The 24,729-nt window shown below is 49.3% G+C and overlaps 1 protein-coding gene across 4 annotated transcripts in view; it reads left to right on the top strand.

The window, feature by feature from the left end:
- The window catches only part of CDC42BPB (CDC42 binding protein kinase beta), a 102,683-nt gene that overhangs the window by 23,931 nt on the left and 54,023 nt on the right, over positions 1–24,729 (top strand). For all 4 annotated transcript variants that reach the window (XR_009053026.1, XM_057730187.1, XM_057730186.1 and 1 more), the window contains exons 2-4: positions 15,745–15,836; positions 21,072–21,155; positions 23,542–23,637. Coding sequence is in view for 3 of the 4 variants with exons in the window: in XM_057730187.1 (XP_057586170.1) it covers positions 15,745–15,836; positions 21,072–21,155; positions 23,542–23,637 (272 nt within the window). In the remaining variant the exon portion in view is untranslated. The remainder of the gene's footprint in view (positions 1–15,744; positions 15,837–21,071; positions 21,156–23,541; positions 23,638–24,729) is intronic.

The raw sequence follows: 24,729 nt of genomic DNA, 5'->3' as shown, positions 1-24,729 counted from the left end.
TTTTAACAGAACACTTGAATGGATGTGACAATGAATTCAAACATCTAATCTGGGCTTTTTTTCTTGTTTTTTTTTTTTTGGTGAAGTAGCAAAGCTCTTCAGAGTTGTCTGTTCTCACTGTCTTCACTCCCTCTCTCCCAGCCTCAGACATTTGTCCCTCACCTCTCCATCAAAAGTGCTGCTTTTGTCACGGCCACCTGTGGCCTCCACATGGCAGAAACTGCTTGCTTCTCAGCCGAGGGAGGAAGTCCCCATTTCCTGCGCAGGGCTGGCTGCTCCCCCAGGCTCCCGGCTGCTTCCTTCTCTTCCCCCGTCCTCCTCGGGGCTCAGTCCTCCATCCCCTCCTCTACTCTGCGGTCCCCCCGGGGGGCCTCAGCCCGGCTCCCGACCCTAATGCAATCGTGTACCAAGTCCCCAGTTCACAGCCCCAGCTGGGCTCCTCTCCTGAACCCAGACTCACACACCGGCTGCCTCCTGAGCGTCTGCTGGACACGGGCTGAGCTGCCCGCAGTCCGTCCCGTCCTCCCCCACCTCATTCGTTGGCAGCTCCCTCCTCCCAGCTGCTTAGGCCAGCGTCTTGGATAATTCTCACACTGCACGTCCAGTCCAGCAGGAAATCCTGTTGGCTCCACCTTCAAAATATAGTCAGAATCTAACTGTTCAGACCAATGTCACCATGTAAATTGTAACTCTCCTCCCTGCCCTACCACACTCCGGCTTCTCTGCTTTTTTCCGCTTTAGCTAAAGGGTTTACTATTTGCTATATAATCTACTTATTCCTTATGTGTTCCTTATTCCTTTTCTGTCTTATTCCACTAAAATGGAAGCTCGATGAAGTTAGGGATTTCTGTTTGTTCACAGATTTAGTCCTACTGCCTAGAATAGCTCCTTGCAGATGGTGGATGCTTAATAAATATTTGTTTAACTGATCCTGATAGTTCTGAAACGTGTAAATAAAGCCCTTTGGGTCCTTATTGATTAGATGGTAGTCATTGTATCATTGACAGCAGCACTTTTATACAGGATTGCAGTTTACAAAATGCTTTCACGTATTTTCTTGTTTACTTGTTTATTCAGCCAACACAAACTCCAGTCAGTGTATCACGCCCCTGTACAAAATCCCTGGGTTCTTCGCTGTGGCACGCAAAGGAGGTGAAGACACTATGTCTGTGTTCATGTTGGCTTGTCCCACTTTCTCAGCCAAATCTTTTTCCACGTCCCTACATGTAATTTATGCTGCAGCCGAGCTGTACTGGGTGTTCTTTCAGGTGCTCTGCAGCTCCCTTCTCCAAGCTTTCTTTGCTCAGGCTGCTGATTCTAAACCACCCTGCTGATGGATCTATGCATACACGTCTCCCCTCTCCCCTCCCCTCCCCTCCTCCCCTCTCCCCCCCCCCCAATACGTAGCAGGATCTCAAGGTTGATTTTAAAAGCTGTGTCCTTACAGAGCTTTTACTTGTTTCCCCCCCACCTCTATCCTCACATCCCTCTTCAAAATAAGGGAAAAAAGGTTATGAGTTCACTCCCTTGAACACTCATAGCTGATTTCTTTTCTCTCTCTTTTAACAACTTTATTGAGATAAAATTCACAGACCATAAAATTCACCCATACAGCTTTTTTCTTAAAATTCTTTACAGCTCTTGCCTTGCTAGTCCATTCTCTGTATTCAGTGTGTATCTGTCCCTGCCCTCTGCCAAGCCAAGGGGGACTCTGAACGGCAGGGAGGCGGCCTTGGGTAGGGGTTCCCAGTCGGGCTTTCCTCAGTAAGTGAGGTTTAAGTTGAACTTGGACTGGAGGCTTGCATTCCTCAGATCTTGCAGGGCGTATTGAAGATGGAGAAGCAATCAGGGCCCCTCCGCAGGACAGACCAGAGGGTCACTGTGAGATGACAGTTTACAGCGAGAGGAGCATGCTAGCTGGCACGTGCCTGCGCCCAAGCGAGGACCGGCCAGCTTCACCTTCTCCCTGCCCACGGAGCTAGGCCTTTTCGGATTCACCCTCGTGGTGAATGACTCCAGATGATAAAGTGAAATTTCTTTAGAACCGTTGCATCTGAAGAGCAGTGTAGTAAAGAGGGTGTGGGAGACTTAATGGTTTGAAGAAAAACTACAGAGATGGTTGAAAGGCCCTAGAAAATTGAACAGTGTTGAAAGGACTGAGAAGCTGAGATTGTTCCAGTTGAGGAGAGGCAATTCACCAGATCTTTTCACTCCATGATTGGTTGCTTCTTCATTGGTAGAAAATTGAGTGAAAGAAACAGACAAGTTGCCATATTAAATTATCGAAAAAATTTTTTCAATTTATTTTTTATTGAAGTACGGTTGAATTTACAATGTTGTGTTAGTTACTGCTGTACAGCACAGTGACTCTGTTATACACATATATACGTTCTTTCATATTCTTTCCCATTATGGTTTGTCACAGAATATTGAATGTAGTTCCCTGCACTCTACAATAGGGCTTGGTTGTGTATCCATTCTGTGTGTACCAGTTTGCATCTGTTAATCCCAAACTCCCACTCCATCCCTCTCTCCCCTGCCCCCTTGGCAACCACCAGTCTATTCTCTATGTCCCTGATTCTGTTAAATTATGAAAATTTTTTGAGTTAAATTCTGGAGTGGGGTATGTTAGAGGGTAACAAAAGCCTAAAACTTTCCCCCCATTATATCTGTCTTGCTAGTGTAATCCCAAAAGCAAGAAGGGCGCTTAGATGACCTCTTAGGGGAAGATTACTAGAACTGGCCCTTCTGACAAGGCTTTAGCACTTTCTAAGCTGCTAGCTGACTCCTCATTTTTCTTCAGCTGGATTATCTAAGACACAGAACTGCAAGACAGCATTCCCCCCAGTCCCAGAAACCTGACCCTAGTGCCCCGAGAAGACACAGAGGCACAGCGCTAGCTTTGCATTCACGAAGCTCTAAGGTTGGGGCACAGACCCACAGTTTTCTCATTCATGGATGGGGTGACACTGCCAAGCTTGCAGGACGGCAGGGTGGGGGGCAGTAGGAGCTCATGTCGGGGGCAGACTCAGGGCCTGCTGTTTAGTGGGCACTCACATGCTGGGTTCAGTAGCAGACCACTAGGAAATGGTCTCCGTTAGTGGGTTACTGTTTCACATTCACACTCCATGTAGACTTTGGCCTCTACCTGTCATGTTAAAATGAGGTCAAACAAAACAGAAAACTGAAACTCTTACATCAAAAATTCTACTTATCACAGAAAAAAATATGACTTTCTTAAAAGGCTTTTGTCCTGTTTTCTCCAAAAGCAATAGAGTGACATACGTGACTGTGGCTTGTCTTCAGCTCACCTGTTCTGCTGGTCACTGTACTGTAATTAGTGACGAGCTTTTGAGCAAGTTGGGGAAGCAGATAGCAGCTTAAAGGCCCGACCCGAGGGGGCCTATCACAGTCTCTGCCTTAGGCAGAAATTTCACTTTAGTTGACCCTTGGCGGTTTACTGTTATAAAGTTCTTAAGCTGGGCATCACTGAAGAAAGTAGCCACGCGTGTGGAAATGTGAAGGTCATTGTGAAGGTCATTCCAACAGTCGGAACACTCTTCCACGAGTCACGTCTGCTCTGTAATGCATGCAGGGGAGGCAGTAGAAATGCAGTAGAAATGCTGATTAAAGTGGGGGGTGAGTGACAGCTCATTCACTGGGCGTGGGGGAGGCAGGATGGCGACTGTGGGGTGGTCTGGACCTTGCAGGTAAAATTTCCCTGCCTCTGCTAATGTAGCAGGTCCAGGAGCCTCTGCCCGGTGACAGCCCTGCTGTGTAAGGCGTGCTCATGGGTTATGTTACACCCTCCTCACAAGGGACCATCCCCAGGGCTGCGGGGGGCCCTTTTTGGGGTACTTGGTGTACAGGGCTACTTAGTGGCACTGAGTGCTACCCAGGTGTCATCTGTGTGTAACGTGCCTGGTAGAGCTTGTTTGTAACGAGTGAACCTTCTTGGTTGGTAATTTAGCTGGGTTCTAGGATAATTTGGGATGGTACAGGTTGTTTCCTTGTTGTGAAATATGACACATAAATGATACTAGTATAACTGACTAGAAAACAGCGTCACCCAGTAGTAATGACAGTAGCTACTGTGTAGTGAGAACTTACTGTATGGGCGCAGTGCTGAAAGCTTTGTGGGATTATCTGCTTTAATACTCCCGGCGACTTCTCAGATGAACAGTGTTACCCTCAGTCAGCAGGTGAGGAGACAGCCTCGGAGATGCAGGTACATCTGCCAGGCTCGCACAGTGGCCCGGTGGGGTTTGGGCGTAACACCGGGACCCACAGTGGTTGTATTTGGCCTGGCTATGTGGGTGTGCCTTCCACTGAGTAAAGGGATAGTGATCTTCGGGGGGCTTTACCCCTCCCCCACGAGTTTGGTAACCAGGATTCATTCTGTACTTTTGATTTTTCTTTTTCTTAAATTTAGAATATACATACACAGGATGTTTCTGTGACTCCCAGAAGAAATGGCCTGGAGACTAGCTGTCTCACTGGTATACGTATCAGAGCATAGTGCTGTCATCTGTTTGTACTTACGTTGCATTTTGGTGACTTGTATACAGGTATCCCCTGCTCATCAAAACTTAGGTTTCCGCCCCTTTGCTTTTATGAAGACCTACCTGTTTTTGATAACCGAGAGAAATCCTAAGACGATTTTCACTTTTAGGGAAAAAGGCAAAAAGTGAAAAAACCAATCAGCATTTATTTTGCGGAGCACCATTAATAGCGGCAGTGCCCACCAGCAGTGACCGGGGCCCCGCCAAGCTCCCTCCCTGGGAACCACACTCAGCATCGAGCCCCCATAGCTTTGCACTGTGAGCATCTGTGCTTTAAATCTGTGCGTCAGTCAGCAGGACGTGTCCTGAGGTGATTGCTGTGCTGCTTTACCCCGTCCCGGCTTAGGAAAGGTTTCCTCGGAGCTCTCTGCTTTGGGTAGCGGGGAAACCTGTGTGTGACTCTGTGGGCTCCTTCACGTTGTGCCATTCTACACTGGGATTTTTTTTTTTAACATAACGTATATGTGTATTCACGTCAGCAAGAGTTGGCTTTAGAAAAGAGACGTGTTGTGAAGGTCACTCACTGTACACAGGTTCTTGCGTTGACAAGGGAATCCCAAAGGGCAGTGCCACAGCTGCGCGTGGGGGAGACCCGCTGTCTCAGGGTCACTGCCCTCTTGATTGGGGGCTTTAAGGGGGACACGCCGCTCTCGGGCAGGAAGGCGGGCAGTTCTAAGTGACACCTGGTAGTGAGACAATAGGATTTTATTTCAGTAATGACAAAGCAAAATGGACCAAATGAAAAGGAATTGAGAAAAGCAGTCGCTAACTATGGAGTGGAGTCAGAATAAAGGGACGTGCAGCTGGCCCCGGGGCCGGTCCCCAGGCAAGGTCCAGGGAGGGTGGCCGCCCTGCATGACGGCGGGCAGGCTTCTGGGTTCACGGTTGCCTCATGCGACCTCCCCACCCACTCCCCACCCCAGCGTCTCAGATTTTCACTACTCAGTCTGAACCTTACTTGTCTTCTGAGTCAGGGTATTAAAGGGCTTCCTTTTCAGTCCTCTAAAATCTTAAACTGCATTAAGTTAAAATTAATGTTTGTTCACCTCACAGTGTTACAGTTCATGATTATGAGCTTATGTGGAAGAGTTCATACTTGGAGAACTTTACTTGGGAGTTAAGAGGGCTTCCTGGAAGATTCAGCTTCTCAAACTTGTGGTTCATATTGAGAAGGATTTGTGACAGGCTCCGTATGAAGGATCGTATTCCGTCACTTAAGAAAAGATCTTTGAGAGAGTAGCATAGACATATATACACTACCAACTGTAAAATAGATAGCTAGTGGGAAGCTGCTGTATAACAAAGGGAGATCAACTCGATGATGGGTGATGCCTTAGAGGGCCAGGACAGGGAGGGTGGGAGGGAGTCGCGGGAGGGAGGGGATATGGGGATATATGTATAAATACAGCTGATTCACTTTGGTGTGCCTCAAAAGCTGGTACAAGAGTGTAAAGCAATTATATTCCAATAAAGAGCTTAAAAAAATCCAATTATGACACTATAAAAAAAAAAAGACACACCTGATAAAGGAATGCTATCTAAAATATACAAAGAACTCTTAAAACTCAAGAATAAGAAAACAACCCAGTTGAAAAGCAGATACTGGTGAGGATGTGCAGCAGCAGTGATTCTCACGCATTTCGTGCAGGAGTGCAGACTAGTGCAGCCCTTTTGGAAGACAGTTTGGCTGTTTTTTTTTTATAAAACTAAACATACCCTTACCATATGATCCAGCAGTCGTGCTCCCTAGTATTTACCCAAAAGAGTTAAAAATTCATATTCACACTAAAACCTGCACGTGGGTTGTTTATAGCAGCTTTGTTCATAATTGCCAAAACTTGGGGGCCACCAAGATGTCATTTGGGAGCTGTGTGGATAAACTGTGGTATATCCAGACAATAGAATATTTTTCGATGCTAAAAAGAAATGAGCTGTCAAGCCGTGAAAAGACATAGAGGAATCTTAAATGCAATTTCTAAGTGAAAAAAACCAAGCTGAAAAGGCTACGTGTTATATGATATTCTGGAAAAGGCAAAACTATGGAGACGACAGAAAAATCAGTGGTTACCAGAGGGGAATGGTAGGATGAGTAGGCAGAGCATGGTGGATTTTTAGGGCAACGAAAATATTCTGTGTGGTATTATGATATTTGTCATTATATATTTGTCAAAACTCATGGAATGTTTGACCCAAGAGAGAACCCTAAGGGAAACTGTGGACTTTGGGTGATTATGATATATCCGTGTAGGTTAAAAAAAAAATGCACCATCTGGGAACTGATGTGGATAATGGGGGAGGCTCTGCATGTGTGAGGGCAGAGGGTATATGGGAAATCGCTGTACCACCTTCTTAATTTTGTTGTAAACCTAAAACTCCTCTGAAAACAAAACCTTAAAAAAAAAATGAAGGAATACTTAAAAAAAAAAAGTCTTAATTATTAAAACAAGTAAAACCCATTTAATGTAATTTAAGCACATTTTTCAAAACCTTTATGATAGATGTTACTCTTCCATAGGTGCATCAGCGGTCTGAACTGTGAGAGCAGATTTCCAGCCGCCTTGGAACTATGGACTCCTTCGGGGCTGGGGCTGGGGCAGGCCCTGGCGCTGCTCTCCCTGCCCAGCCGTGGGGAGTTCGTGCTGCGGGTGCTCAGCGAGGGCTGAGCTCATGCCTGTCTGCTCGGTTGTCCTGCCTGTGGGCACGCTCCCTCGCGGTGCTGTTCCAGTCTCCCCTCCCCTACAGAGATGCCTCCCAGAGCTGCCCGTCACTGCACCCAGCCCGTGCAGCAGAGGGTCTCCATCACGGCGGGGGAGACCTTCCAGGGTCGGAGCCGACGGCTCGGGAGGGAGGAGAGCGGCCCCTCGTGGCCTCTGCCTGTCACTTGGCCCTTGGGCTCCTGTTTCCTCATTAGTAAATGTACTGTTTGGACTGGATAACCTGAGAGACTGTTTCCACTTCCCTGTGTGTGAGCGCCGGGGGGCTGAGACATGTCAGGCGAGAGGCCTGGTGATGCCCGGGTCTAGGGAAGGCCGCGCAGGCGACACACCCGAGTGGGCAGAGTGGGCTTCCCTCAGGTGGGCTTCCCTCAGGTGGGCTTCCCTCGGGCCGCCGCCCTGTGACAGGGTCCTCTTTCCTCAGACAGCCCCTCCCTGGCACTCCCTGCAGTCGGTCTGATCTTTTTTCCTCTCTTATAAACACACCAAGGGGTGGGGCCGCGTGGGAGGGCATCATTTTCTCATCTCAGGACAGTTTTCAGTCGGCTTCAGCCAGAGGCCCTCGCGCCACCCAGTTCTTCCTGGCAAAGCCGTTTCCTGTGTAAAGGGAGGGGACACTGGGCTCCCAGTGTTTCCTTGCAGCTGGGATCTCACATTTGCCAGCGGTGGCCCCTGATTGGTTGGTTGATTGATTGCCTTTTAGTGCATCAAGAGAAGTTCTGTAGGGGACAGTCTTGGGTTGTAGAAGAATGAAGAAATTAGGAAAATTTTTCTCATAGTTAAAGTTTAGGTATCTAAGGGCTAAAGCTTTATTCAGTCTTTTTTTAGTGGAAAATATCCCAAGTTGTTTGACTATATTCGTACCTTAGAAAAATAAAAGCCCTCCCAGTGGAGGAGGTAACCTTTCCTGATGACAGGTTGTTGAGCCAGCTCTTCACTGCGTTCACTCTTGTGTTCCCTGTTTGGGGCTCGGGGGGCAGCAGTTCACCAGGTGGAGGTAGAGCCTGCCTTCCTGGGCCCTCCAGTCCGGGGGAAGATGGTGGTGAGCAGGTACAGACGCGGGGCTCACTTCCCGGAGGACGAGCAGGCTCCTGATCTGTTCACCTGGCTGGACTCAGGGACCCCAAGGACAGTAGCAGCCGGCGGGGGAGATGGGGGCGGGGGGCGGGGGGCGGGATGTCCCACCCAGGGCTCTGCTTCGGAAGACCCAGGGTTGAGCGAGGGCTTGAAAGACGGGTGTGGTGGGATTGAGGGGAGCATGGGGTAACGTGGGGGAGGGGGAGGCAGGCAGGGCCCAGACATGCAGCAAGTTCTGTGAGCATTTAGATTCTATCCAAGAGCCATGCAAAGCTGGTGAGGAATTGTCTGCAGGGAAGTGATGGGATTGCATTGGTTTTGGAGAATATGGTGCTCTGGGGCTAGAGGGCTGGAAAGACGGGAGTGGGTGCAGGAGACCAGCTGCCCGGGGCGGAATGGTGGCTCTGTGAGTGACTGAGGGCGGGGCGTGGGGATGGCCTGAGGCTGCAGCTGCCGAGCAAGGTGAGTGTGGTTTGGGACCAAGTGCCTTCCACCCCTGCGGTCGCTGGAGCTGGGAGCTGCACAGGGCCTGCCGGTCCGCCTGCACCTGCTTCCCCGAGCTGAGGGCGGCAGTGCCCATCGGTGCTCAGCGCAGTGCCCGGTGCTGGCTGGCTGCGGGGGCCCAGCCAGTGTTCGCCGACGCGGCAGCTTATGGTTGAGGACGTGGGAAGGAGAGGTCATTTTACTCTTTCTAAAATTTGCAATAGGTGTGTTGTCTTCAAAATCTAGCAGTTCATGATCACCATGAAACGCGAACGGTGTATTAAGCATTCCAGCTGATCTGTTTTCTTCAGGCTATCCATAATGTCTGTCTTCTAAGAGAATCTTAATATAAATGATATTTAAAATGAATCCCTAAATGGTGTTTTGGTTGTTGTGGTTTTGCTTTGCATCCTGAATGTGTTAAGAGTGTAGGACAGGCTGTGTTGCACCCCAGTGGATAGAATCCATAACATTCTGTACTCTGAGGAGCAGTGCAAGCTCTAGGCTTACTCAGTGGAGGAGCATTGCAGACTGAAAAATGCTTTTCAGATGTTCCTGCCCTGCTTTCTCCCAGTAAGCTCTAGCTCAGCTTTCCTAGCAATAGACTGTCCTCCCCTCCCACCTGCCACCAGGTCAGCTGGCTGTTCTCAAGTGATACTTTTTTCAAAACAGGAAACAGCAGCAGAATCTTGTGAGAAAGATGAGTTTGGTCTCTCTCTTCACTCTCTCAGGCTCTGCGTCACACTCAGGCTCTTCACACTCTCAGTGTCTCCATCACTGCCCTTCCCCCCCACCCCCCAAACCCGCTCATCCCTGGGTCCTTCCACGTGAGTAAGTGGCACCCGCTCATCAGCTTGTCCAGGTTACAAACCCAGCAGTCATCCTGGAGTCTCCTCTTGCTTCTCCCACGTCTTAGGCGACTGCGCCTCCGGAAGGTAACCCAGGTTCGGCCCCCTGCCTGGAGCCCGTCCCTGTCATCCCTGGAGCACCCATTACCTCCTGGGGGAGGCGATGTCCCCCAGCTCTCCTTCCATGCTTGCCCCCACAGCCTGCTTTCCAAACAGCAACCTTTTTTAGCAACCTAAAAAAAGGTTAAAAAATTTTGGGGGGAGGAAACAGTTTCAAACTTACAGAAAAGTTGCAAATAACAGGATAAAGAACTCCCTCAAGGATTGAGAGTAAGTTGCCTGCATTATGCCCCATCACCCTTGAAAGTTTAGCGTGTATTTCCTGCAGACGGGGGCGCGGGTAGTTGGGTACTCGCCGTGACCACCCAGATCTGGAATAGAACATTGGCACAGAGCTCCGTCCAGCCTTCTAGCGCCGCCGGCCGATGCTCTCGTAACAGAGGAGCCTGAGGACCCACGCGCTCACGTCACTTTCGTCCTGTCTTCCTCTCTCCCTTCTGTGGGAACTTCATGACCGAAACCTCTGCATACCCGTCATTTTGTCAAATATGTCTTCAATTTAGGTTTTCCTGCTGTTTCCTCGTGATTAAATTCAGGTTATTATAACTTTGCCACGAAAATCACAGAAGTGACATCATGTCCTTTGGGGTGATGCACAGTCTCACTTTGTCGCATCACTCTGATGGCTTGGTTTAGGTAGTGTCTGCTAGACTGCACTGCGAAGTCACTGTTTCCTTTTTTTGATCAATAAGTATTTCATTTGGATGTACTTTGAAACTATGTAAATATCCCATTTCTCATCCAGTATTTTGACTTACTGATTTATTTAATATCAGTGTGTACTCCTTTGGGGGGGTGCAAGTTTTGTTTTTAATCATTTATTTTTAAATTTATTTTTGGTTGTGTTGGGTCTTTGTTGCCAGGTGTGGACTTTCACTAGCTGCAGTGAGCGGGGCCTACTCTTTGTTGCAGTGTGCAGGGCTTTTCATTGCTGTGGCTTCTCTTGTTGCGGAGCATGGGTTCTAGGCACACGGGCTTCAGTGGTTGCAGCATGTGGGCTCAGTAGTTGTGGTGCACGGGCTTAGTTGCTCCGCGGCATGTGGGATCTTCTCAGACGAGGGGTTGAACCTGTGTCCCCTGCATTGGCAGGCGAATTCTCAATCACTGCGCCACCTGGGAAGTCCGCTGATTTTGTTTTATTTAATGGGCTGGATAACCTATCAGTATTTACTCTGATTCACTCTTTTTCACTGAGCGCTCTCCTATGTTTGGGCACAACGAGATGTTCCAGGCTCCCCTTGCTTTCCTGACCCAGCTCTGGAATTGATGGAGGAGCCCTGGCCCCTTAGCTGGAGAATGGTATCTAGAAACCAAGATCTGTCATTCATGATGCTTCTTGTTGCTGGGTGTTGCTGCCTCCTGTCCCTCTCCAGAGGCAGAGCTAGGGCTTCCATATGTGTGTACACACCCATTTATGTCTGTATTTTTTTCTGTGTCCACATTTTGAAAACCAGTGCTTATAGGGTCTCTTCTTTTCCCTTTTTTGTAACTCCCTTTTCTCACAGTGAGGAACCTGGCTCCCATTATCCTGAATCTGTTTACTGGTGTGATCAGCCCTTCTGTATGTAACAAATCTCCTGTCCCTGCTCTCACCCTGTTCCCCAGCAAGGATGTCCTCCTGACCCCAGCATCACCCACTTTGGACTCTGACCCCTGCTCCCTGTTAGGCTCTGCCTAAAGGGGGCACTAGAAGGAGGCGGGAGGGGCCTTGCAGCTTCCTGACGGCTTCCTCTTCCTTTGAGTGACATCCTAGCAGCCGGCCTCCTCCTGGCAGGAAGTGTCTTCTGGTGGTAGGCAGCTGGTCCTCGTTTGGACATTTTCCCGCACTTGCAGAGACCCCAGCATTAGCTGGCTAGCGCCCCTCTCAGTTCTCTGGGTCCCAGCGCGTAGGGCCCACCTCTGTGCTTAGAGGCCCCAGTAACTGGCAGCAGCAGCCCAGCCTGAGTGTCCGCTGTGGGGGGGCCCTTTGCCCAGGTTTCACAAATTCCAGCTTCTTCCTTTGGTGCGCCTGATCCTAAGGGCGGCAGTTGCTTCCTGCACCTGCTGCCTCATGAGAACATGATGCTCCCTTTTAACTTTTGCAGTTACCTAGTTAACAGTCCTTTCTGTTAGGTTTTCTTCAGGTAACTCGTGTGGTTTCTGTCTGTTGACTCTGCCCAGTCTGGATGGTGGGGTCACCTTGCCTTTGTGTTGGCACTGACTGACACCCCATTTGAAATGTCACTTTCTCCTTTTCATGGGTGTAAGTCCTTCCGTCTTTCTTAGTCCCTCCTGTCAGAGTGATTTCATGGCCTCTCAGTACTTGTGTGGTTTGCAGGGTGGTCTGCTGCTGTGATTTAATTTTCTTTTCTGGTTCTAGCTAATGCAGTCAGTGATTTTACATAGCACTACAATAGTTTTACTGTGTCCTTAGGACGGTTTGAAAATATTTAGCGTTTTTTCAAAAATAATACTTTCCTTCTGGATCCTTTTTAGTGCCCTCTATTTTTAAAAATCAGGTTTTGTCCACATAGTTTGTTTCCTATTGCTTGACTGTTAGTGTCTTTATCTTTTCACGCTTTCATTTGGGGTGTTGGCATAGTTCTTCCCCTGTTTATCAGCGATAAGTCTGTGTTCATGCATTTCAGGGAAGTTGTACAGAGCTGTGTAAAATGCATAAGCAAGAAAAATAGGTTTTATCAAAAGAGTAAGAGGAAAAGTTGACAAGGAACATCAAGTAAGACAATGGGTGTGGAAAGAAAAGATGAAGAGAAAACCAACCAGATCTCATCCGCCACGAGGGATGTCATGTGTTTCTGCCTCAGCCCTCACTGCTAATGGGCTGCTGCGATAGGAGCAGGGACCTTCTGGGATAAGAAGGTCCAGTCGCATAGGAGCAGATAACTCGTCTATGATGGCATGGCGACCAGCTGCCCCGCTGAGGACTTGACTCGCCTGGATGGAAGGAAGCCAGGGCTTTCCCTGGCTCCCACAGCCACGACATAGACCATTACGGTTAGAAATTAAGATAAACACTTCACACCGTGATCCAAAATACCCTAAACAACAGATGAATGATGGGTTGACTATTTTAAAAAGCCATTTAGCCCAGAATAGAATTGACTATCAGATCGTTAAAGAGCTATAACTTTCTAAGCCTTAATAATAAAATGACAAAGGAAAATTGAATTTGATTTTATTAAAAATAATACTTTTATTAAAAGCAATCATTGCTATAAAATAAAAATAGCATAATTCAGATGAAAAGAGGCAGCGGAATGGAGGCGTGGTGTTTACAGCTGTTATGCCTGACAGAGCCAAAGTAAAGCACTTACACCGTTGATTAAGCGAGATCAAGACGTGATCAGTGAGCAAATGTCATGAATGGGTAATTAACATCATGGGCATACAGCCAGGTGTGGGAGAACGTTACCTCCCCAAGGCATCCAAGAACTGTCCGTTTCAAAGGACGGTGAGACATCCGTGTGTGGTTGTGTGCGGCGAGTGTGTATGACTCAGGAGATGCAGTGTGGGGGGCAGGTTAGGAACCAGATACAATGCTGGTGCCCTTTGGAGAGTCCTGGAGTTGCATCCTAAAAGTTAATTTAAAATAGTAAAAAATTTGCGTGCACGAAAAGTTCATTGCAAATTTATTCACCATAAGAAAATAATTTAAAAAAATTAAACATTTAACCTCTGCATTCAGTAGACACACAGTTTTAAATTGTTGGTGTGTCAACTTAGTGAAATATTATGCAACTCTTAACATGATAGTTGAGTGGTATAGAAACATGAAAAATGTAAGAAATGAAATAAAAGCAGAATACAAAAGAACAGTTATGTAAACATTGACTGTGCCTACACTCAGGGGCTGGAGTGGGAACACGTGACGTTGAGGTGGTTCCTGGCACAGTTATGGGTGGAATTTTCTTTGATTTCCATGAATATTGCTCTTTGATTTGCATGTTTAAAACAGTGGCCAGCAGGTTTTGTGAATCTTTGGGATTTTTATAGACGAGTCCAGGATGTTGTGTTGAGCCCCTGCCAGCGCGTGTTTCTGTGCTGTGTGTGGAGTGGGGCTGGGGCATGGCTCCTCCGCAGGTGAGCGGCACCATTGCCTTCTCAAACTCGCTCTCCTCGTGGTGAAGTAGAACAAGTCAGATTCGTTGGGATTGTTTTTCTTCACAGTAAAATGGGAAGTACCATTTGGTTCCCCCAGAAGATGCCAAGAGAGGTCACGGTCTTCAGCGGCTGTTGAAAGTCCATATTTCCATTAGGATTTTTGGGAATGGATATTTTGGGTGATATTTGAAAGAAATAAAGATGAAGTATCAGCGACCTTTAAGTCCTAGCTCAAAGGTTTTCTTTAGCCTTGCTTTTTTTCCCCCCCTAAATAATTCAGGCCCTGTGTGTTCTGTTCCCTAATCTCTGTGCTGATGGGTATTTACAGTGATGGTGGCAGTACGTCACTATCAACGGGCACCAAGAGCCTTCTGGTGCTCTGGCTTTTGTTCCTCAGATCAGTGAACCATGGTGGTCAAACCTTGGTGGTATTAATCAACTATTTAAGGAGAAAAAAAAATTAGAGTTAGATTAATAATATGAAACTTAGAAGCCCAGGAAATATCAGATTGCAGGTTTGGGGGAAGCTAATTGTAAATGCACTTGTAGTTATAAGAAGTAACACAGAAAGAGCCCTTGTACATTTTGCCCTTTTCCCCCATGGGAATGTTTGCAGAGCTGTAATCGTGGAGGATTTGAAAAGGAGCTGTAGAGAACAAATAAAGGTTGGCATGAACGTAGGGATTTAGGTGTGACGGTGAAAATAAGAACAGGTGTAAGAGATGTAACGGAATGGATTCTAAACCAAGGGCAGGATGGTCAGCGGTCAGGGGTGCTGCTTCTGGAGTCAGAGTGTGGGGCTTCTGGTCCTGGGATGGCTGTGACGAATTACCATCAACTGGGGGGCTTAAAGGTGCAGAGATTTTTTTTTTTCTTTCACAGTTCTTGAGGCCAAAGTCCAAGGTGAAGGTGTCAGCAGGGCCATGCTCCTTCTGAAGGCTCTAGGAGAGAGTCTGTCCCTGTCTCTTCCAGCTTCCGGTGGTGGCAGCAGTTTTTGGCATTCCTTGCTTAGAAATGAATCACCCGAATCTGTGCCTCCATCTTCACGTGACTTTTCCCTGCTCTGTGTCTCTGATCCGGATCGCTTATTTTTATGCAGACGCCAGTCATGCTGGATTTAGGGCTCACCCCGTTTCTTTTTGTGACTTCATCTTAGCTTGATTACATCTGCAGAGACCCCGCTTCCAAGTCAGGTTGCATTCACAGGTTTTGGGGAGACACTGTCCAACCCAGTCCACTTTCCACAGAAACCTGGCTCAGCTTTCTCCTTCCTAAAACGAGGGTGGTCATGGAATGAATCTCAGCGGGCGTGCGGACCACGTGGAAACAGTGTGGAGTCCTGCTTCCAGCCCTGCCCCCCGTCACTGTCAGGGGCCCCACGCGGCTCTCAAGGGTGGTTACCCATTGTCACGGAGAATGTCTCGTGCCCCCCCAGGGCCCCGTGGCCCTGCGAGCTGACAGGCGGCACCCAGAGCTCACGGACCTGGCACGCCAGTGCCGCCCCGCAGAACAGACGGGGTTGCCCTCGTCAGTGGCTCGCACAGTGGGGAGAGCTCAGCCTCCATGATTTTTCCAGGGGATCTTTGTTGTGATGGTATTTGTTATTTGTTGTAACAGCTACTGAAGTACAGGTGCCAATATCAACATCTACATTAATCTGGCATAAATGCCAACTTTTCAGATGTTAATGACTACAGATATTAAATGATTTAAAATATTCATTTGAAAAGTAAAGATTTTTCTAAAAAAATGTATAACTTAATGGAATGCCCCAATCAATTAAATTTTTATCTATTGTCAACTTATTAAATTGTTAATTTTACTTTTTTTAATTTGTAGCTAAACCATTTACACAACTGGTAAAGGAAATGCAACTTCATCGAGAAGACTTCGAAATAATTAAAGTAATCGGAAGAGGTGCTTTTGGTGAGGTAAGATCAACTCCATTTTGTTAATTTTGCCCAGCAGCTCCCATCTAGCATTTTTAGGGTTCTGTACATTGATCCTGGGATGAGGTGGTTATTGGTATCATTTGGAGAGTTCTTGGTGGATAAAGTCTGAAAGATAGAATTAAGGAGAGAAAATAAAAACAAAAGGGGCGGCACTGACTCCTGAATTACCCTGAATATTGTCTGGACCAAAATAGTCCTTTCTGACAGATAAATCTTAAAAACATCCATTTGTCCGTAGAAAAAGGTCTTGGCAGTCATTTTGTTAAAAAATACCGCAAGGATCCCATCGCGGCGGTGCTCGTTGTCGTAGCTCGGCCACCACCCGTCAGTCCTCCTGTGGCTGCGCGTCCAGGCGCCTGTGTCCGGAGGAGAGCAGCTTGTGCGGCAGGTCCTCCGGAGCTGCCCTGTGGGGCCCTCACTCGGCGTGGGGCTGCTGCCCTTCCTGCCTCCCCGCCCAGCACCCTCCTCCCAGGCTGCGCGCCCTGCCCCGGGCCCCGCAGAGCCCCGGGCCCGCAGCGGAGGAGAGTGGGGTGCGTTCACCGCCAGGCACTTACTGGACTGTATGGACTCCTCTCCTCAGGCGTTGCCTTTGGTGCTCCCAGGCTGGGGAGCTGTGCCTGTTGGATAATGAGAGGCTCTGTGTCACGTCCCAGCAGTGCGTGTGCCCTGCCCGACGGGGACCCTGCTGGACAGGACTCTAAGGTGCTGCAGAGTGAGAGCCGGCGTTTGCCATGCACGGTGCACACTTTATATTGGGCAGGATGTATGTGGAAGAAAGCCAAGTGGGAGTTAAGCGAGATGGCTGCTTTGCTGTGAAATATCTCATGAGTTGAATCCAGGTCTGTAACCTTAGAAAACATCTCAATATTTTTGATGATTCTTCTGCTACCGGCACCTGATGACAGCCCTGCTTTATTTGCAGCGCTTCAGTAAAATACACAAAAAGAAAATATTCCTACGAAAATCCTTTCAAAATACTTGAGTGAGAAAGCTCTGGCCTGCCTGAGTGAATGTAGGCATTTGTGTGTTGTACCCTCATTTCTTCCTTGGAAACTGCCCTGGCCTCAGATCAGACCCCAACGCCATGCTCTGTGCGGACCCTGTATCTCGTCCTCATACCCTCCCCTTCCCCACCCAGCCTGGTCTTCGTACCCCCTCGTTCCCCAAGGAGTGGGTGGAGGGGAGGTAGCGCCCCTGGGGGGCTGCTTTGGTGGCAGCCTTGTCTTCTGGGACAGCAGCTTTTCCCAGGCCGACCTTGGAATGACCCTGGATCTGGGACTCCCCAGCCAAATTCACCTGTGGGCTGGGATGGGACAGGGAGGTTGTTGGAGTTTTGTTTTTAAATATTAAGGTATAATTACATGTAAAATGCACAGAAGGAGGTGTATGGTTTGAGTTATGACAGATGTCCATCTGTGTAGAGCATTTCTATTCTCTAGGAAATTCCTTCCTGTTGCTTTTCAGAGCCTCCACCTCCTGTAAGCCCCACCCTTCCCCAGGTAGCCACTCTCCCGGTTGCTACCAACAGGAAAAAAACTGAGTTCTGCATAGAAATAACAGCTCTCTGAGATCTAGGTAGGATGTGATGAAGTAAGGGAGGGTTTTTGCTGTTGCTCAGTGAGAAGGAGGAGAAAGACTTTTAAAACTAAACCGCAGTTCAGTTCAGTATATACTCGCACCGACTGTCTCCCGCGTTCCAGGAGCTACGCCGGGTGGTGGGCATGGCGCTGAGCGGGGCCCAGGCCCACACAGGGCTCTGCAGTGACAGCGCCACCCTCCCGCCACAACTAGAACGTGGGCTCTGTGGCTGGTGTTCCCACCGCCGTTGCCCCCCCGGGATGGCCTTGCAGTCGCGAGCCTGAAATGCGCCCAGTTTCCGCCTCTGTCTCCGGCAGCACATGCGGTCACGGACACAAGGACGCTCTCGATCAGCGTTGGGTCGAGGGTGTTCCTCACATTCGTGTGGTTCTAATGAACGACAGGCCGGGGAAGGGTGAGAGTCTCTGTGCGCACCTGCCCTGGCTCACAGGTGCGTGTCCCTGTGCTGCTGAGACCGTGGTGCCGGCCGCTCAAGAGCCCTGCCCCGTAGGAACTTGCAGAGTCCAGTTTGAGGGGAGCGTGTGAAATGCTCACCTTAGCAGCGTTGAGCGAAAGGTTTCTAGATTGCTATTCAGACAAGGGTTGGGGTCCTGGGGTATCCCCCTTTCTCTCGAGCACAGTGGCTTTGAGAACCTTCACCCTCCTTCAGCGTCGGGGGGACGGCAGCCCAGGAAGTTCCTTCCGCCTGGCATCCCTCTGGAGGCTCATTCCCCAGCTGCCGAGCTGCAGTGCCCAGGGCCATGCTTTTGGCGTGACGGCAGGTCGCCACGGATGACCGCGTGCCGGGCACCCCAGGCCTCGCGTGCGTTCACAGACGTGAGCGCCTGGAGGCTGCACCGCCGCTCCACCAGGGCCCGGGGGGGGGGGGGGGGGGGGGCCTGGCCCCAGGGCGGGCTGTGGGGGCGCCACGTGAACCCGACCGGCCTGACCCAGAGCCTGTGTGTCCAGCCGCTCTGCCCTGCTGCCTCACTTGGTCCTGGGATTGACGTAAAGAAACAAAGCTTTGAAAGCTTTGTTTAGAGAGAGTTTCAGATTAACCCAACGGCTGTATGAATGGAATGGTTGTAAGAACAGTCTAACCCTTTACCCAGATTCCCTCTTGCTGACGTTTTATCTCTTTTTATTTTATCATATTGTAGTTGTGTGTGTGTGTGTGTAATTTTTAGTGAACCTCTGAGGATAAGCTGCTGTGTCAGGTAAGGCCCTCTACCCCTAATACTTTAGTGCCTGTGTTCTGATAGGGACGGTCTTTTACGTAATCACAGTTCATGAACGTAAGTTTCGAAGTGGTAGAACACTTTTTATCCAGTCTGCTGTCTTACAGCAGTTTTGCCAGTTGGCCCAGTGATGCTCTTTGTTTCACCTTTCCCCTCCTGTTCTGGATTTGGGCCAGTGTCAGGTATTCAACTTAGTTGTCATGTTCCAGAATCACTTTTTAATGTTCTGTAAAATTATTCTGATTGGTATTTCTTTACTGAAAGTCTAATTTTGGAGATATTTGTAGCATCATCATCTTTCTTTGAGGGAATTAAGACCACGTTTTTGGCCAGGAAAAAGCTTCTGGTAAACCAAACAAGATTCTCTGAAAATTATGTCTTTTATAAGTGGTTGTACAGTAGAGAAAGCTTGTTGTTGTTGCTGTTTTTTACATTAAATTTTACTTCTGCGTTTCATGTCTACATATTCTTGAATTGACACGCGTGTTCCATGGCCAGATACCTTCTTTTCCCTTCCATGTATTGTATCAGAGCTGTCTTGCATGTTTTCTGGAAACAGTCTGTGCCCTAACAGGCCTCTTGTAAAGCATGAAGCTTCCTCGTGCTCTGTGTCTCATTTCTGGCAAGACCCGGATTATTTGTGAGGCTTGTCGTTTTCAGAGTCTTGTTATTTTCCTCACAGGTTAGCAACTCTATCATTCTTGCCAAGTTAGACCTTTTCTGTAGTAAATACTATGTAGCTTTTTTTTTTTTTTTTTTACTATCTCACCTATTTAGACTATGGCTAATTTCCTGGAAGCAACAGACATTTCTAACATGATGACAGAGCGTGTACCCAGAGTTCTTGTCCTTAGACGTGTCAGAGCCCATTTAGCCTTTATTTACGCACCGTTTATTCTTCATGTATTCAGGGTCGTAGCGAGTTTGGTCAAGGGGCTCCTAAGACTGTAGTGAATAGACAGCAGCTTAGGTGTGGTGTGAGGAGAGAGGCACATGGAGTGACCGTGAGAGGGGGGACTGCCAGCGATGGCTGGAGGGTGACCTTGGTGCGCTGGCGGGCGGGGGCCCTGGCTTGGAGCCCTGCCGTGGAGGGCAGGTGCCTCTGACCGCCTGCAGGCTCCGGGGTCACATCAGGGCACGTTCGTGGTGGACCGCCCCCGTCAGCCCCCATCTTCTGGCAGGGTTATATCTCACTCTGATTATCATTACAATAAGTCCTTAGAAGCTTGGCCTGAGGGTGAGACGCTGCCCCTTCCTGGGCATGTTGTTTAACCCCTCTGAGCCTCAGAGTCTGAGTCTGTGAAGTAAGGGTATCAGAGGTGGCCGTCGCCGAGGGCTGTGGAGAGGATTAGCTGAGAGGGTGCAGGTCTGCTGCTCTGCGCAGCTCTGGACACGGGAAGTGCTCCCTGCAGGTCAGCCCTCGTGGTCACTCTGACGATGTTGTTGTGTGGTGGTGGTGTTTAGAAAGCGAGGAAGTAAGTGATTCACTCCTAGAACTCTTTGTTCCATCCCTGCTGTGTGGCTGCCTGCCATTGGCAGCAGAAGGGTGCAGAAGTTACTATCAGAAGTGTGTGATGGGGACTTAGGTCAACGAGTGATTTATGTAGGGTAGGATGTGCCACGCAATGGTGCAGACATACATCTGCTGTTGGTAACAGTGGAAGAGCTCTTTGGAGATTTGATGGAGACCAGGAGTACAAGAGGACTTCCTGGAAGAGGTGACATTTGAGTTGTGCCTTGAAGAATATGGCTGACAGCCAGCACACTAAGGGCTAAAAACTACGTGCCCAAAACCATCCTGAGCACGTTAGGCGTGTTGACTCATTTGATATGCACAGCAGTCTTAGGCCAGTCCTGCTGTTATCCATTTCCTAGCTTAGAAACTGAGGCACGAAGAAGTGAGTTTGTCCAAGTTACACCCTTTGCCCCCCCCACCCCCACCCCGGTACTCACCACCCTGGTGAAGAACAGATCCTGGAGGTGAGCCCCGGCACGGGCAAGGCTGGCCATGGCGTGAGGTGGACATGGGTGTCGGGGGGCAGGCAGGTGTGAGTGGGGATGGAGCCCGTGAGTGCGGCGGGGGGGCTTGGAGCCACTGGTGAACTTCAACCGCACTGCTGTGAGAACCCACAGAGTGGAGGCGGGCAGACCCCTGGGCACCGGCGCGCGTCACTCTAGTATCTTGGGCTGGGCAAGTGAGATCATTCGAGTTGCAGTGTGGCCAAAATCAAGTTTCCATGCTCCAAAGGGCAAATCTTCATTTACATAGAAAACTTTCCTTAACAGGTCATTTCCCAGGGTTTCCAGGCAACTAAAACTTCACTGTAGTTACAGGGGATGTGCTGACCTTTTGTGTTCCCTTAACTCAATTTTTGTTAAACTCCCATTTGTGTGGCAGGTTGCTGTGGTCAAAATGAAGAGCACTGAACGAATATATGCTATGAAAATCCTCAACAAGTGGGAGATGCTTAAAAGAGCAGAGGTAGGTATGACGCATTGAGGACATAAGTAAACGAGGTTTATATGCGAGGAAAGGGTGATGAAGCCCAGCTGGGCGAGACCACAGTCCCCACACGTCTGGGCCTTTCTTCCTTGACAAGAGCTGGCCGCTCTTTGCCATCTGGACCTCAGCCCCCCCGCCCGGTGCCGGTCTGCCTTGGTGATGACTCATTACCAGGTGCCTGGCTCACAAGCCCCCCTTGGGCTGAGCAAGTGAGATCAGGGACAGGTGTGTGTGCAGGGACAGGTGAAAACCTCTGTGGAGGGACTTCCTTGGCGGTCCAGTGTTAAGACTCAGTGCCTCCACTGCAGGAGGCGTGGGTTCGATCCCTGGTCAGGGAACTAGGGTGCCATGGGGCGCGGCCAAAAAAAGCCAAAAAACAGAAAACAAACCAAAAAACCTTCAGGCATTTATCTCAGTTCTGCTTCCTGTGCAGAAGGAATTATTGAATTTGGGGAGTGAAGATTATAAATAAAGTAGCTGATGGCTGCTCGGCAGCCTCTGAGCCGTTTTTTCTTTCCTCTTCTTGCATCCACGCGGCGGCTGTTCTGTGACCTCAGCCCCACTCCCAGCCCTGACTGAGACCCAGGCTCTCCCTCTGGTCCTCGCCAGACTCCCCTGCCCCCCGGTGTCTGTCTGCACCGCCTGCCCTGTGTGTTCCTCCGTTTCCCATTCGCCTCAGAGCCAGGGGTCCTTCCTTTTGCAAGGACACGTTGCCATCAACCTCCTGGCTCCGTCCTTTGCGAGCTGCGCCATCGCTGTGCTCTGTCCTCTGATTTGCTCAGTGCCCGCCCTGTGCCCAGGCCGCTGTTCCCTCAGCACACAGCCACTGCCCTTTGTTTGCCCGGGGCGCTCCCCTCCAGATGTGGCCACCTCCTCCTTTGGAGAGTCCTTCTTTGGTTTCCAGACTTTCATCTGTCACTCTAAGCCCTCCTTGTAATTCTAGGTGGCCTTTTCCACTTTTGTTCTGGACCTTTACGTGCCGCGTGCCGCTCCTGAGCTCAGGTTTTCCCTACCTTGCTGGGCGCTCCTGCTTCAGCATCCTGCCGCGTCTCAGGTTCGTCCTGTTAAACCGTGTGTGGCTTCTCCTCGTCCCGTGTCCACACCGGTTTCCTCTTTCCACCGTGGCACCCAGCACCAGGTCTTACACCTGTCTATTGCTCAGTAAATGCATGTTGGTTGACTGAGTTGTCACCGATTTTGCAGTCACCGGGGCTGGACATGTGGGTGGCCTGTGACCAGCCCCAGCCACCCCTTTCCGAGCCTCCGCGTGGCGGCAGGCTCTGTCCCTCTTGGCTCTGCCGGTGTCCTCCCTGTGTCCTCACGCCACAGCCTTGGCCCCGCAGCCCTTCTTCATGTCATCACTGCATCTTGGTGGAACACAGGAAAGTCACTGAAGCAGTCCTCCTGTGGGGAAAAAGCTACTGTTACATGAGAGTTTGGAGAAGGAATGGTGTTTGGGGAAAGAAATAATAGTAGCAAATTCTGTTGAAGTTTATGTTTTTACAGGAGTGATTGATTTATGAAAGATTATAGCCGAGCCATACCTGATATGACTCGTTATGTTAACCTCTGGAGTGAAATATGTGTGGCGTGGGGTCAATTTTAAAAATTATAGCAGTGCTAAGGTTTGGGAGAGGTAATTCTCACCTTATCATACTAGTTAGTATTTAGCCAGATGTCACGGTGAGCGAGTACATCTTATGTATTTTCTTTTTATTTTAAACAAATATTTATTTATTTACTTGGCTGCACCGGGTCTTACCTTTATTTATTTGTGGCACGCGGGCTCTTTCAGTTGTGGCACGTGGGATCTAGTTCCCCGACCAGGGATCAAACCCAGGCCCCCTACACTGGGAGCTCCGAGTCTTAACCCCTGGACCACCAGGGAAGTCCCCTGAGTGAGCACATTTTAAAAGTGAATGTTGCTTGTTTAATTTAAACCTGGTCGCACAAACCCTACCTAATGGGCATGCTCAGACCGAGTCCAAGAGCCTCTGCTAATTGTAACGATTCCCCTGGACGGTGTACAGTGCACATGTATGTGTGAGACACACGGAAAATACAGTACAGGTGTGTAGATGCAGTGCTGGCTGAGGCGGTTTATCTTTTCATTCATGTTTCACTTAATAGGCTTATTTTAAACATGTAATTTTATAATATGCGCTTCTAAAACTCACCTTCAAAAGCATGGAGCACTGAGGAGTCGATGGGAGCCCTGCGGGGCGAGACGGCAGTGCACCTGGGTCCCTGTGTCCCGGAGGGCAGGGGACGCTCTCTCCAGAGCCTCTGTCTCCTCAGACTGTGCTCTGCAGGGCACCTGCCGCATGGACACAGCCCGCCTTTCTCCCCGGTTTTGTTTTTACAGACGGCTTGTTTCCGGGAAGAGCGCGACGTGCTGGTGAACGGAGACTGTCAGTGGATCACCACGTTGCACTATGCCTTCCAGGACGAAAATTACCTGGTAGGTGTGGCCACCGAGTCCAGCGGCATCTCACTGAAGCGTCTTGATTCCTTTGTGCTTGCCACTAAAAAATGAGTAGGACAGTTTGGAACCATCGTTGCTTAAATGTATATTTGAGAGATAAAACTGAGGGTTTGTTTTCATGTGACCATCAGGTGGGCCGTTTTCCTCTAATCACTAGGTGAGGTGCTTATTTTATTCACTCGGTTTGTCATAAACCGGGGGTTTAAAACATTCTCCACCTTGAATTACGTAGAAGGATAAGAAACTGCTGTGGGGACTTAAAATGTTTGAATCTTTGACGGAGTGGCTCTTTCCGCCACATTTCCCTGACGGCCAGGCTGGGTGCCCGTGCTGGTTTGCAGCCCTCCCCCCTGGAGCCACGGACAGGTTTTGGGGTGACTCTTGGTCCTCGTGTTGTCGCTTGTTTGTTCGGAGTGGAGCTGGGGCTCCCTTGCAGTGCAGGCTAATCAGCTTTGTGGTTCACGCGTGTGGGTAGCAATTGAGCGCAGACGCCTAGTAGAACAGATGCAAGGCAACCAGTTCGGAGTGAAAAGGAAACCAGACTTTTGGTTTGGGCCCTGAGTGACTCACGACTGCTTTGTTAGGACTTTTACTTCTGAGAATGACTTTCCAGGGCTGCCTAAACCTAAAAATGTCTCACCGTGCAGCTCCAGGTGTTCAAGGCCTGCTCAGACCTCGGGGAAGCCGGTCTCAGCCCAGCTCCTCCGGCCGGGGCGCGGCTGGCACGTTTCCCCAGCAGTGGCCACACGGGGCTTCGAGGGCAGGGGCCTTGGCTGTGTTCTCTCGAGAACAGCCAGCTTATAAGTTCACTCTCAGTAGTGGGCTTCATTTGCTTACAACAAGTGGAGACGTGTAGGATTTCTTTTATTCATCCTAATATAACCTCTTTCAGACATCAGAGGAATCCCTTAGGTTCAGTAGTCTAGGATTAGGTAAAGCCGTGTGTTATACTCTTTATTTGGAACTGAAGAAATACGTGTTTGTCTTGATGGAGGGGCGGCTGGGGTTTATTGAGCACAGCCTGTGGGTTACCTCGGTCAGTCTTCTCACAGGCCAGGCGAGTTAGGC

This window comes from Hippopotamus amphibius, chromosome 4 (assembly GCF_030028045.1).
Source record: "Hippopotamus amphibius kiboko isolate mHipAmp2 chromosome 4, mHipAmp2.hap2, whole genome shotgun sequence".
In the NCBI taxonomy this organism is placed as follows: domain Eukaryota; kingdom Metazoa; phylum Chordata; class Mammalia; order Artiodactyla; family Hippopotamidae; genus Hippopotamus; species Hippopotamus amphibius.
Note: the sequence above shows the minus strand (reverse complement) of the source record. Positions and strands in the feature narration are given on the sequence as shown.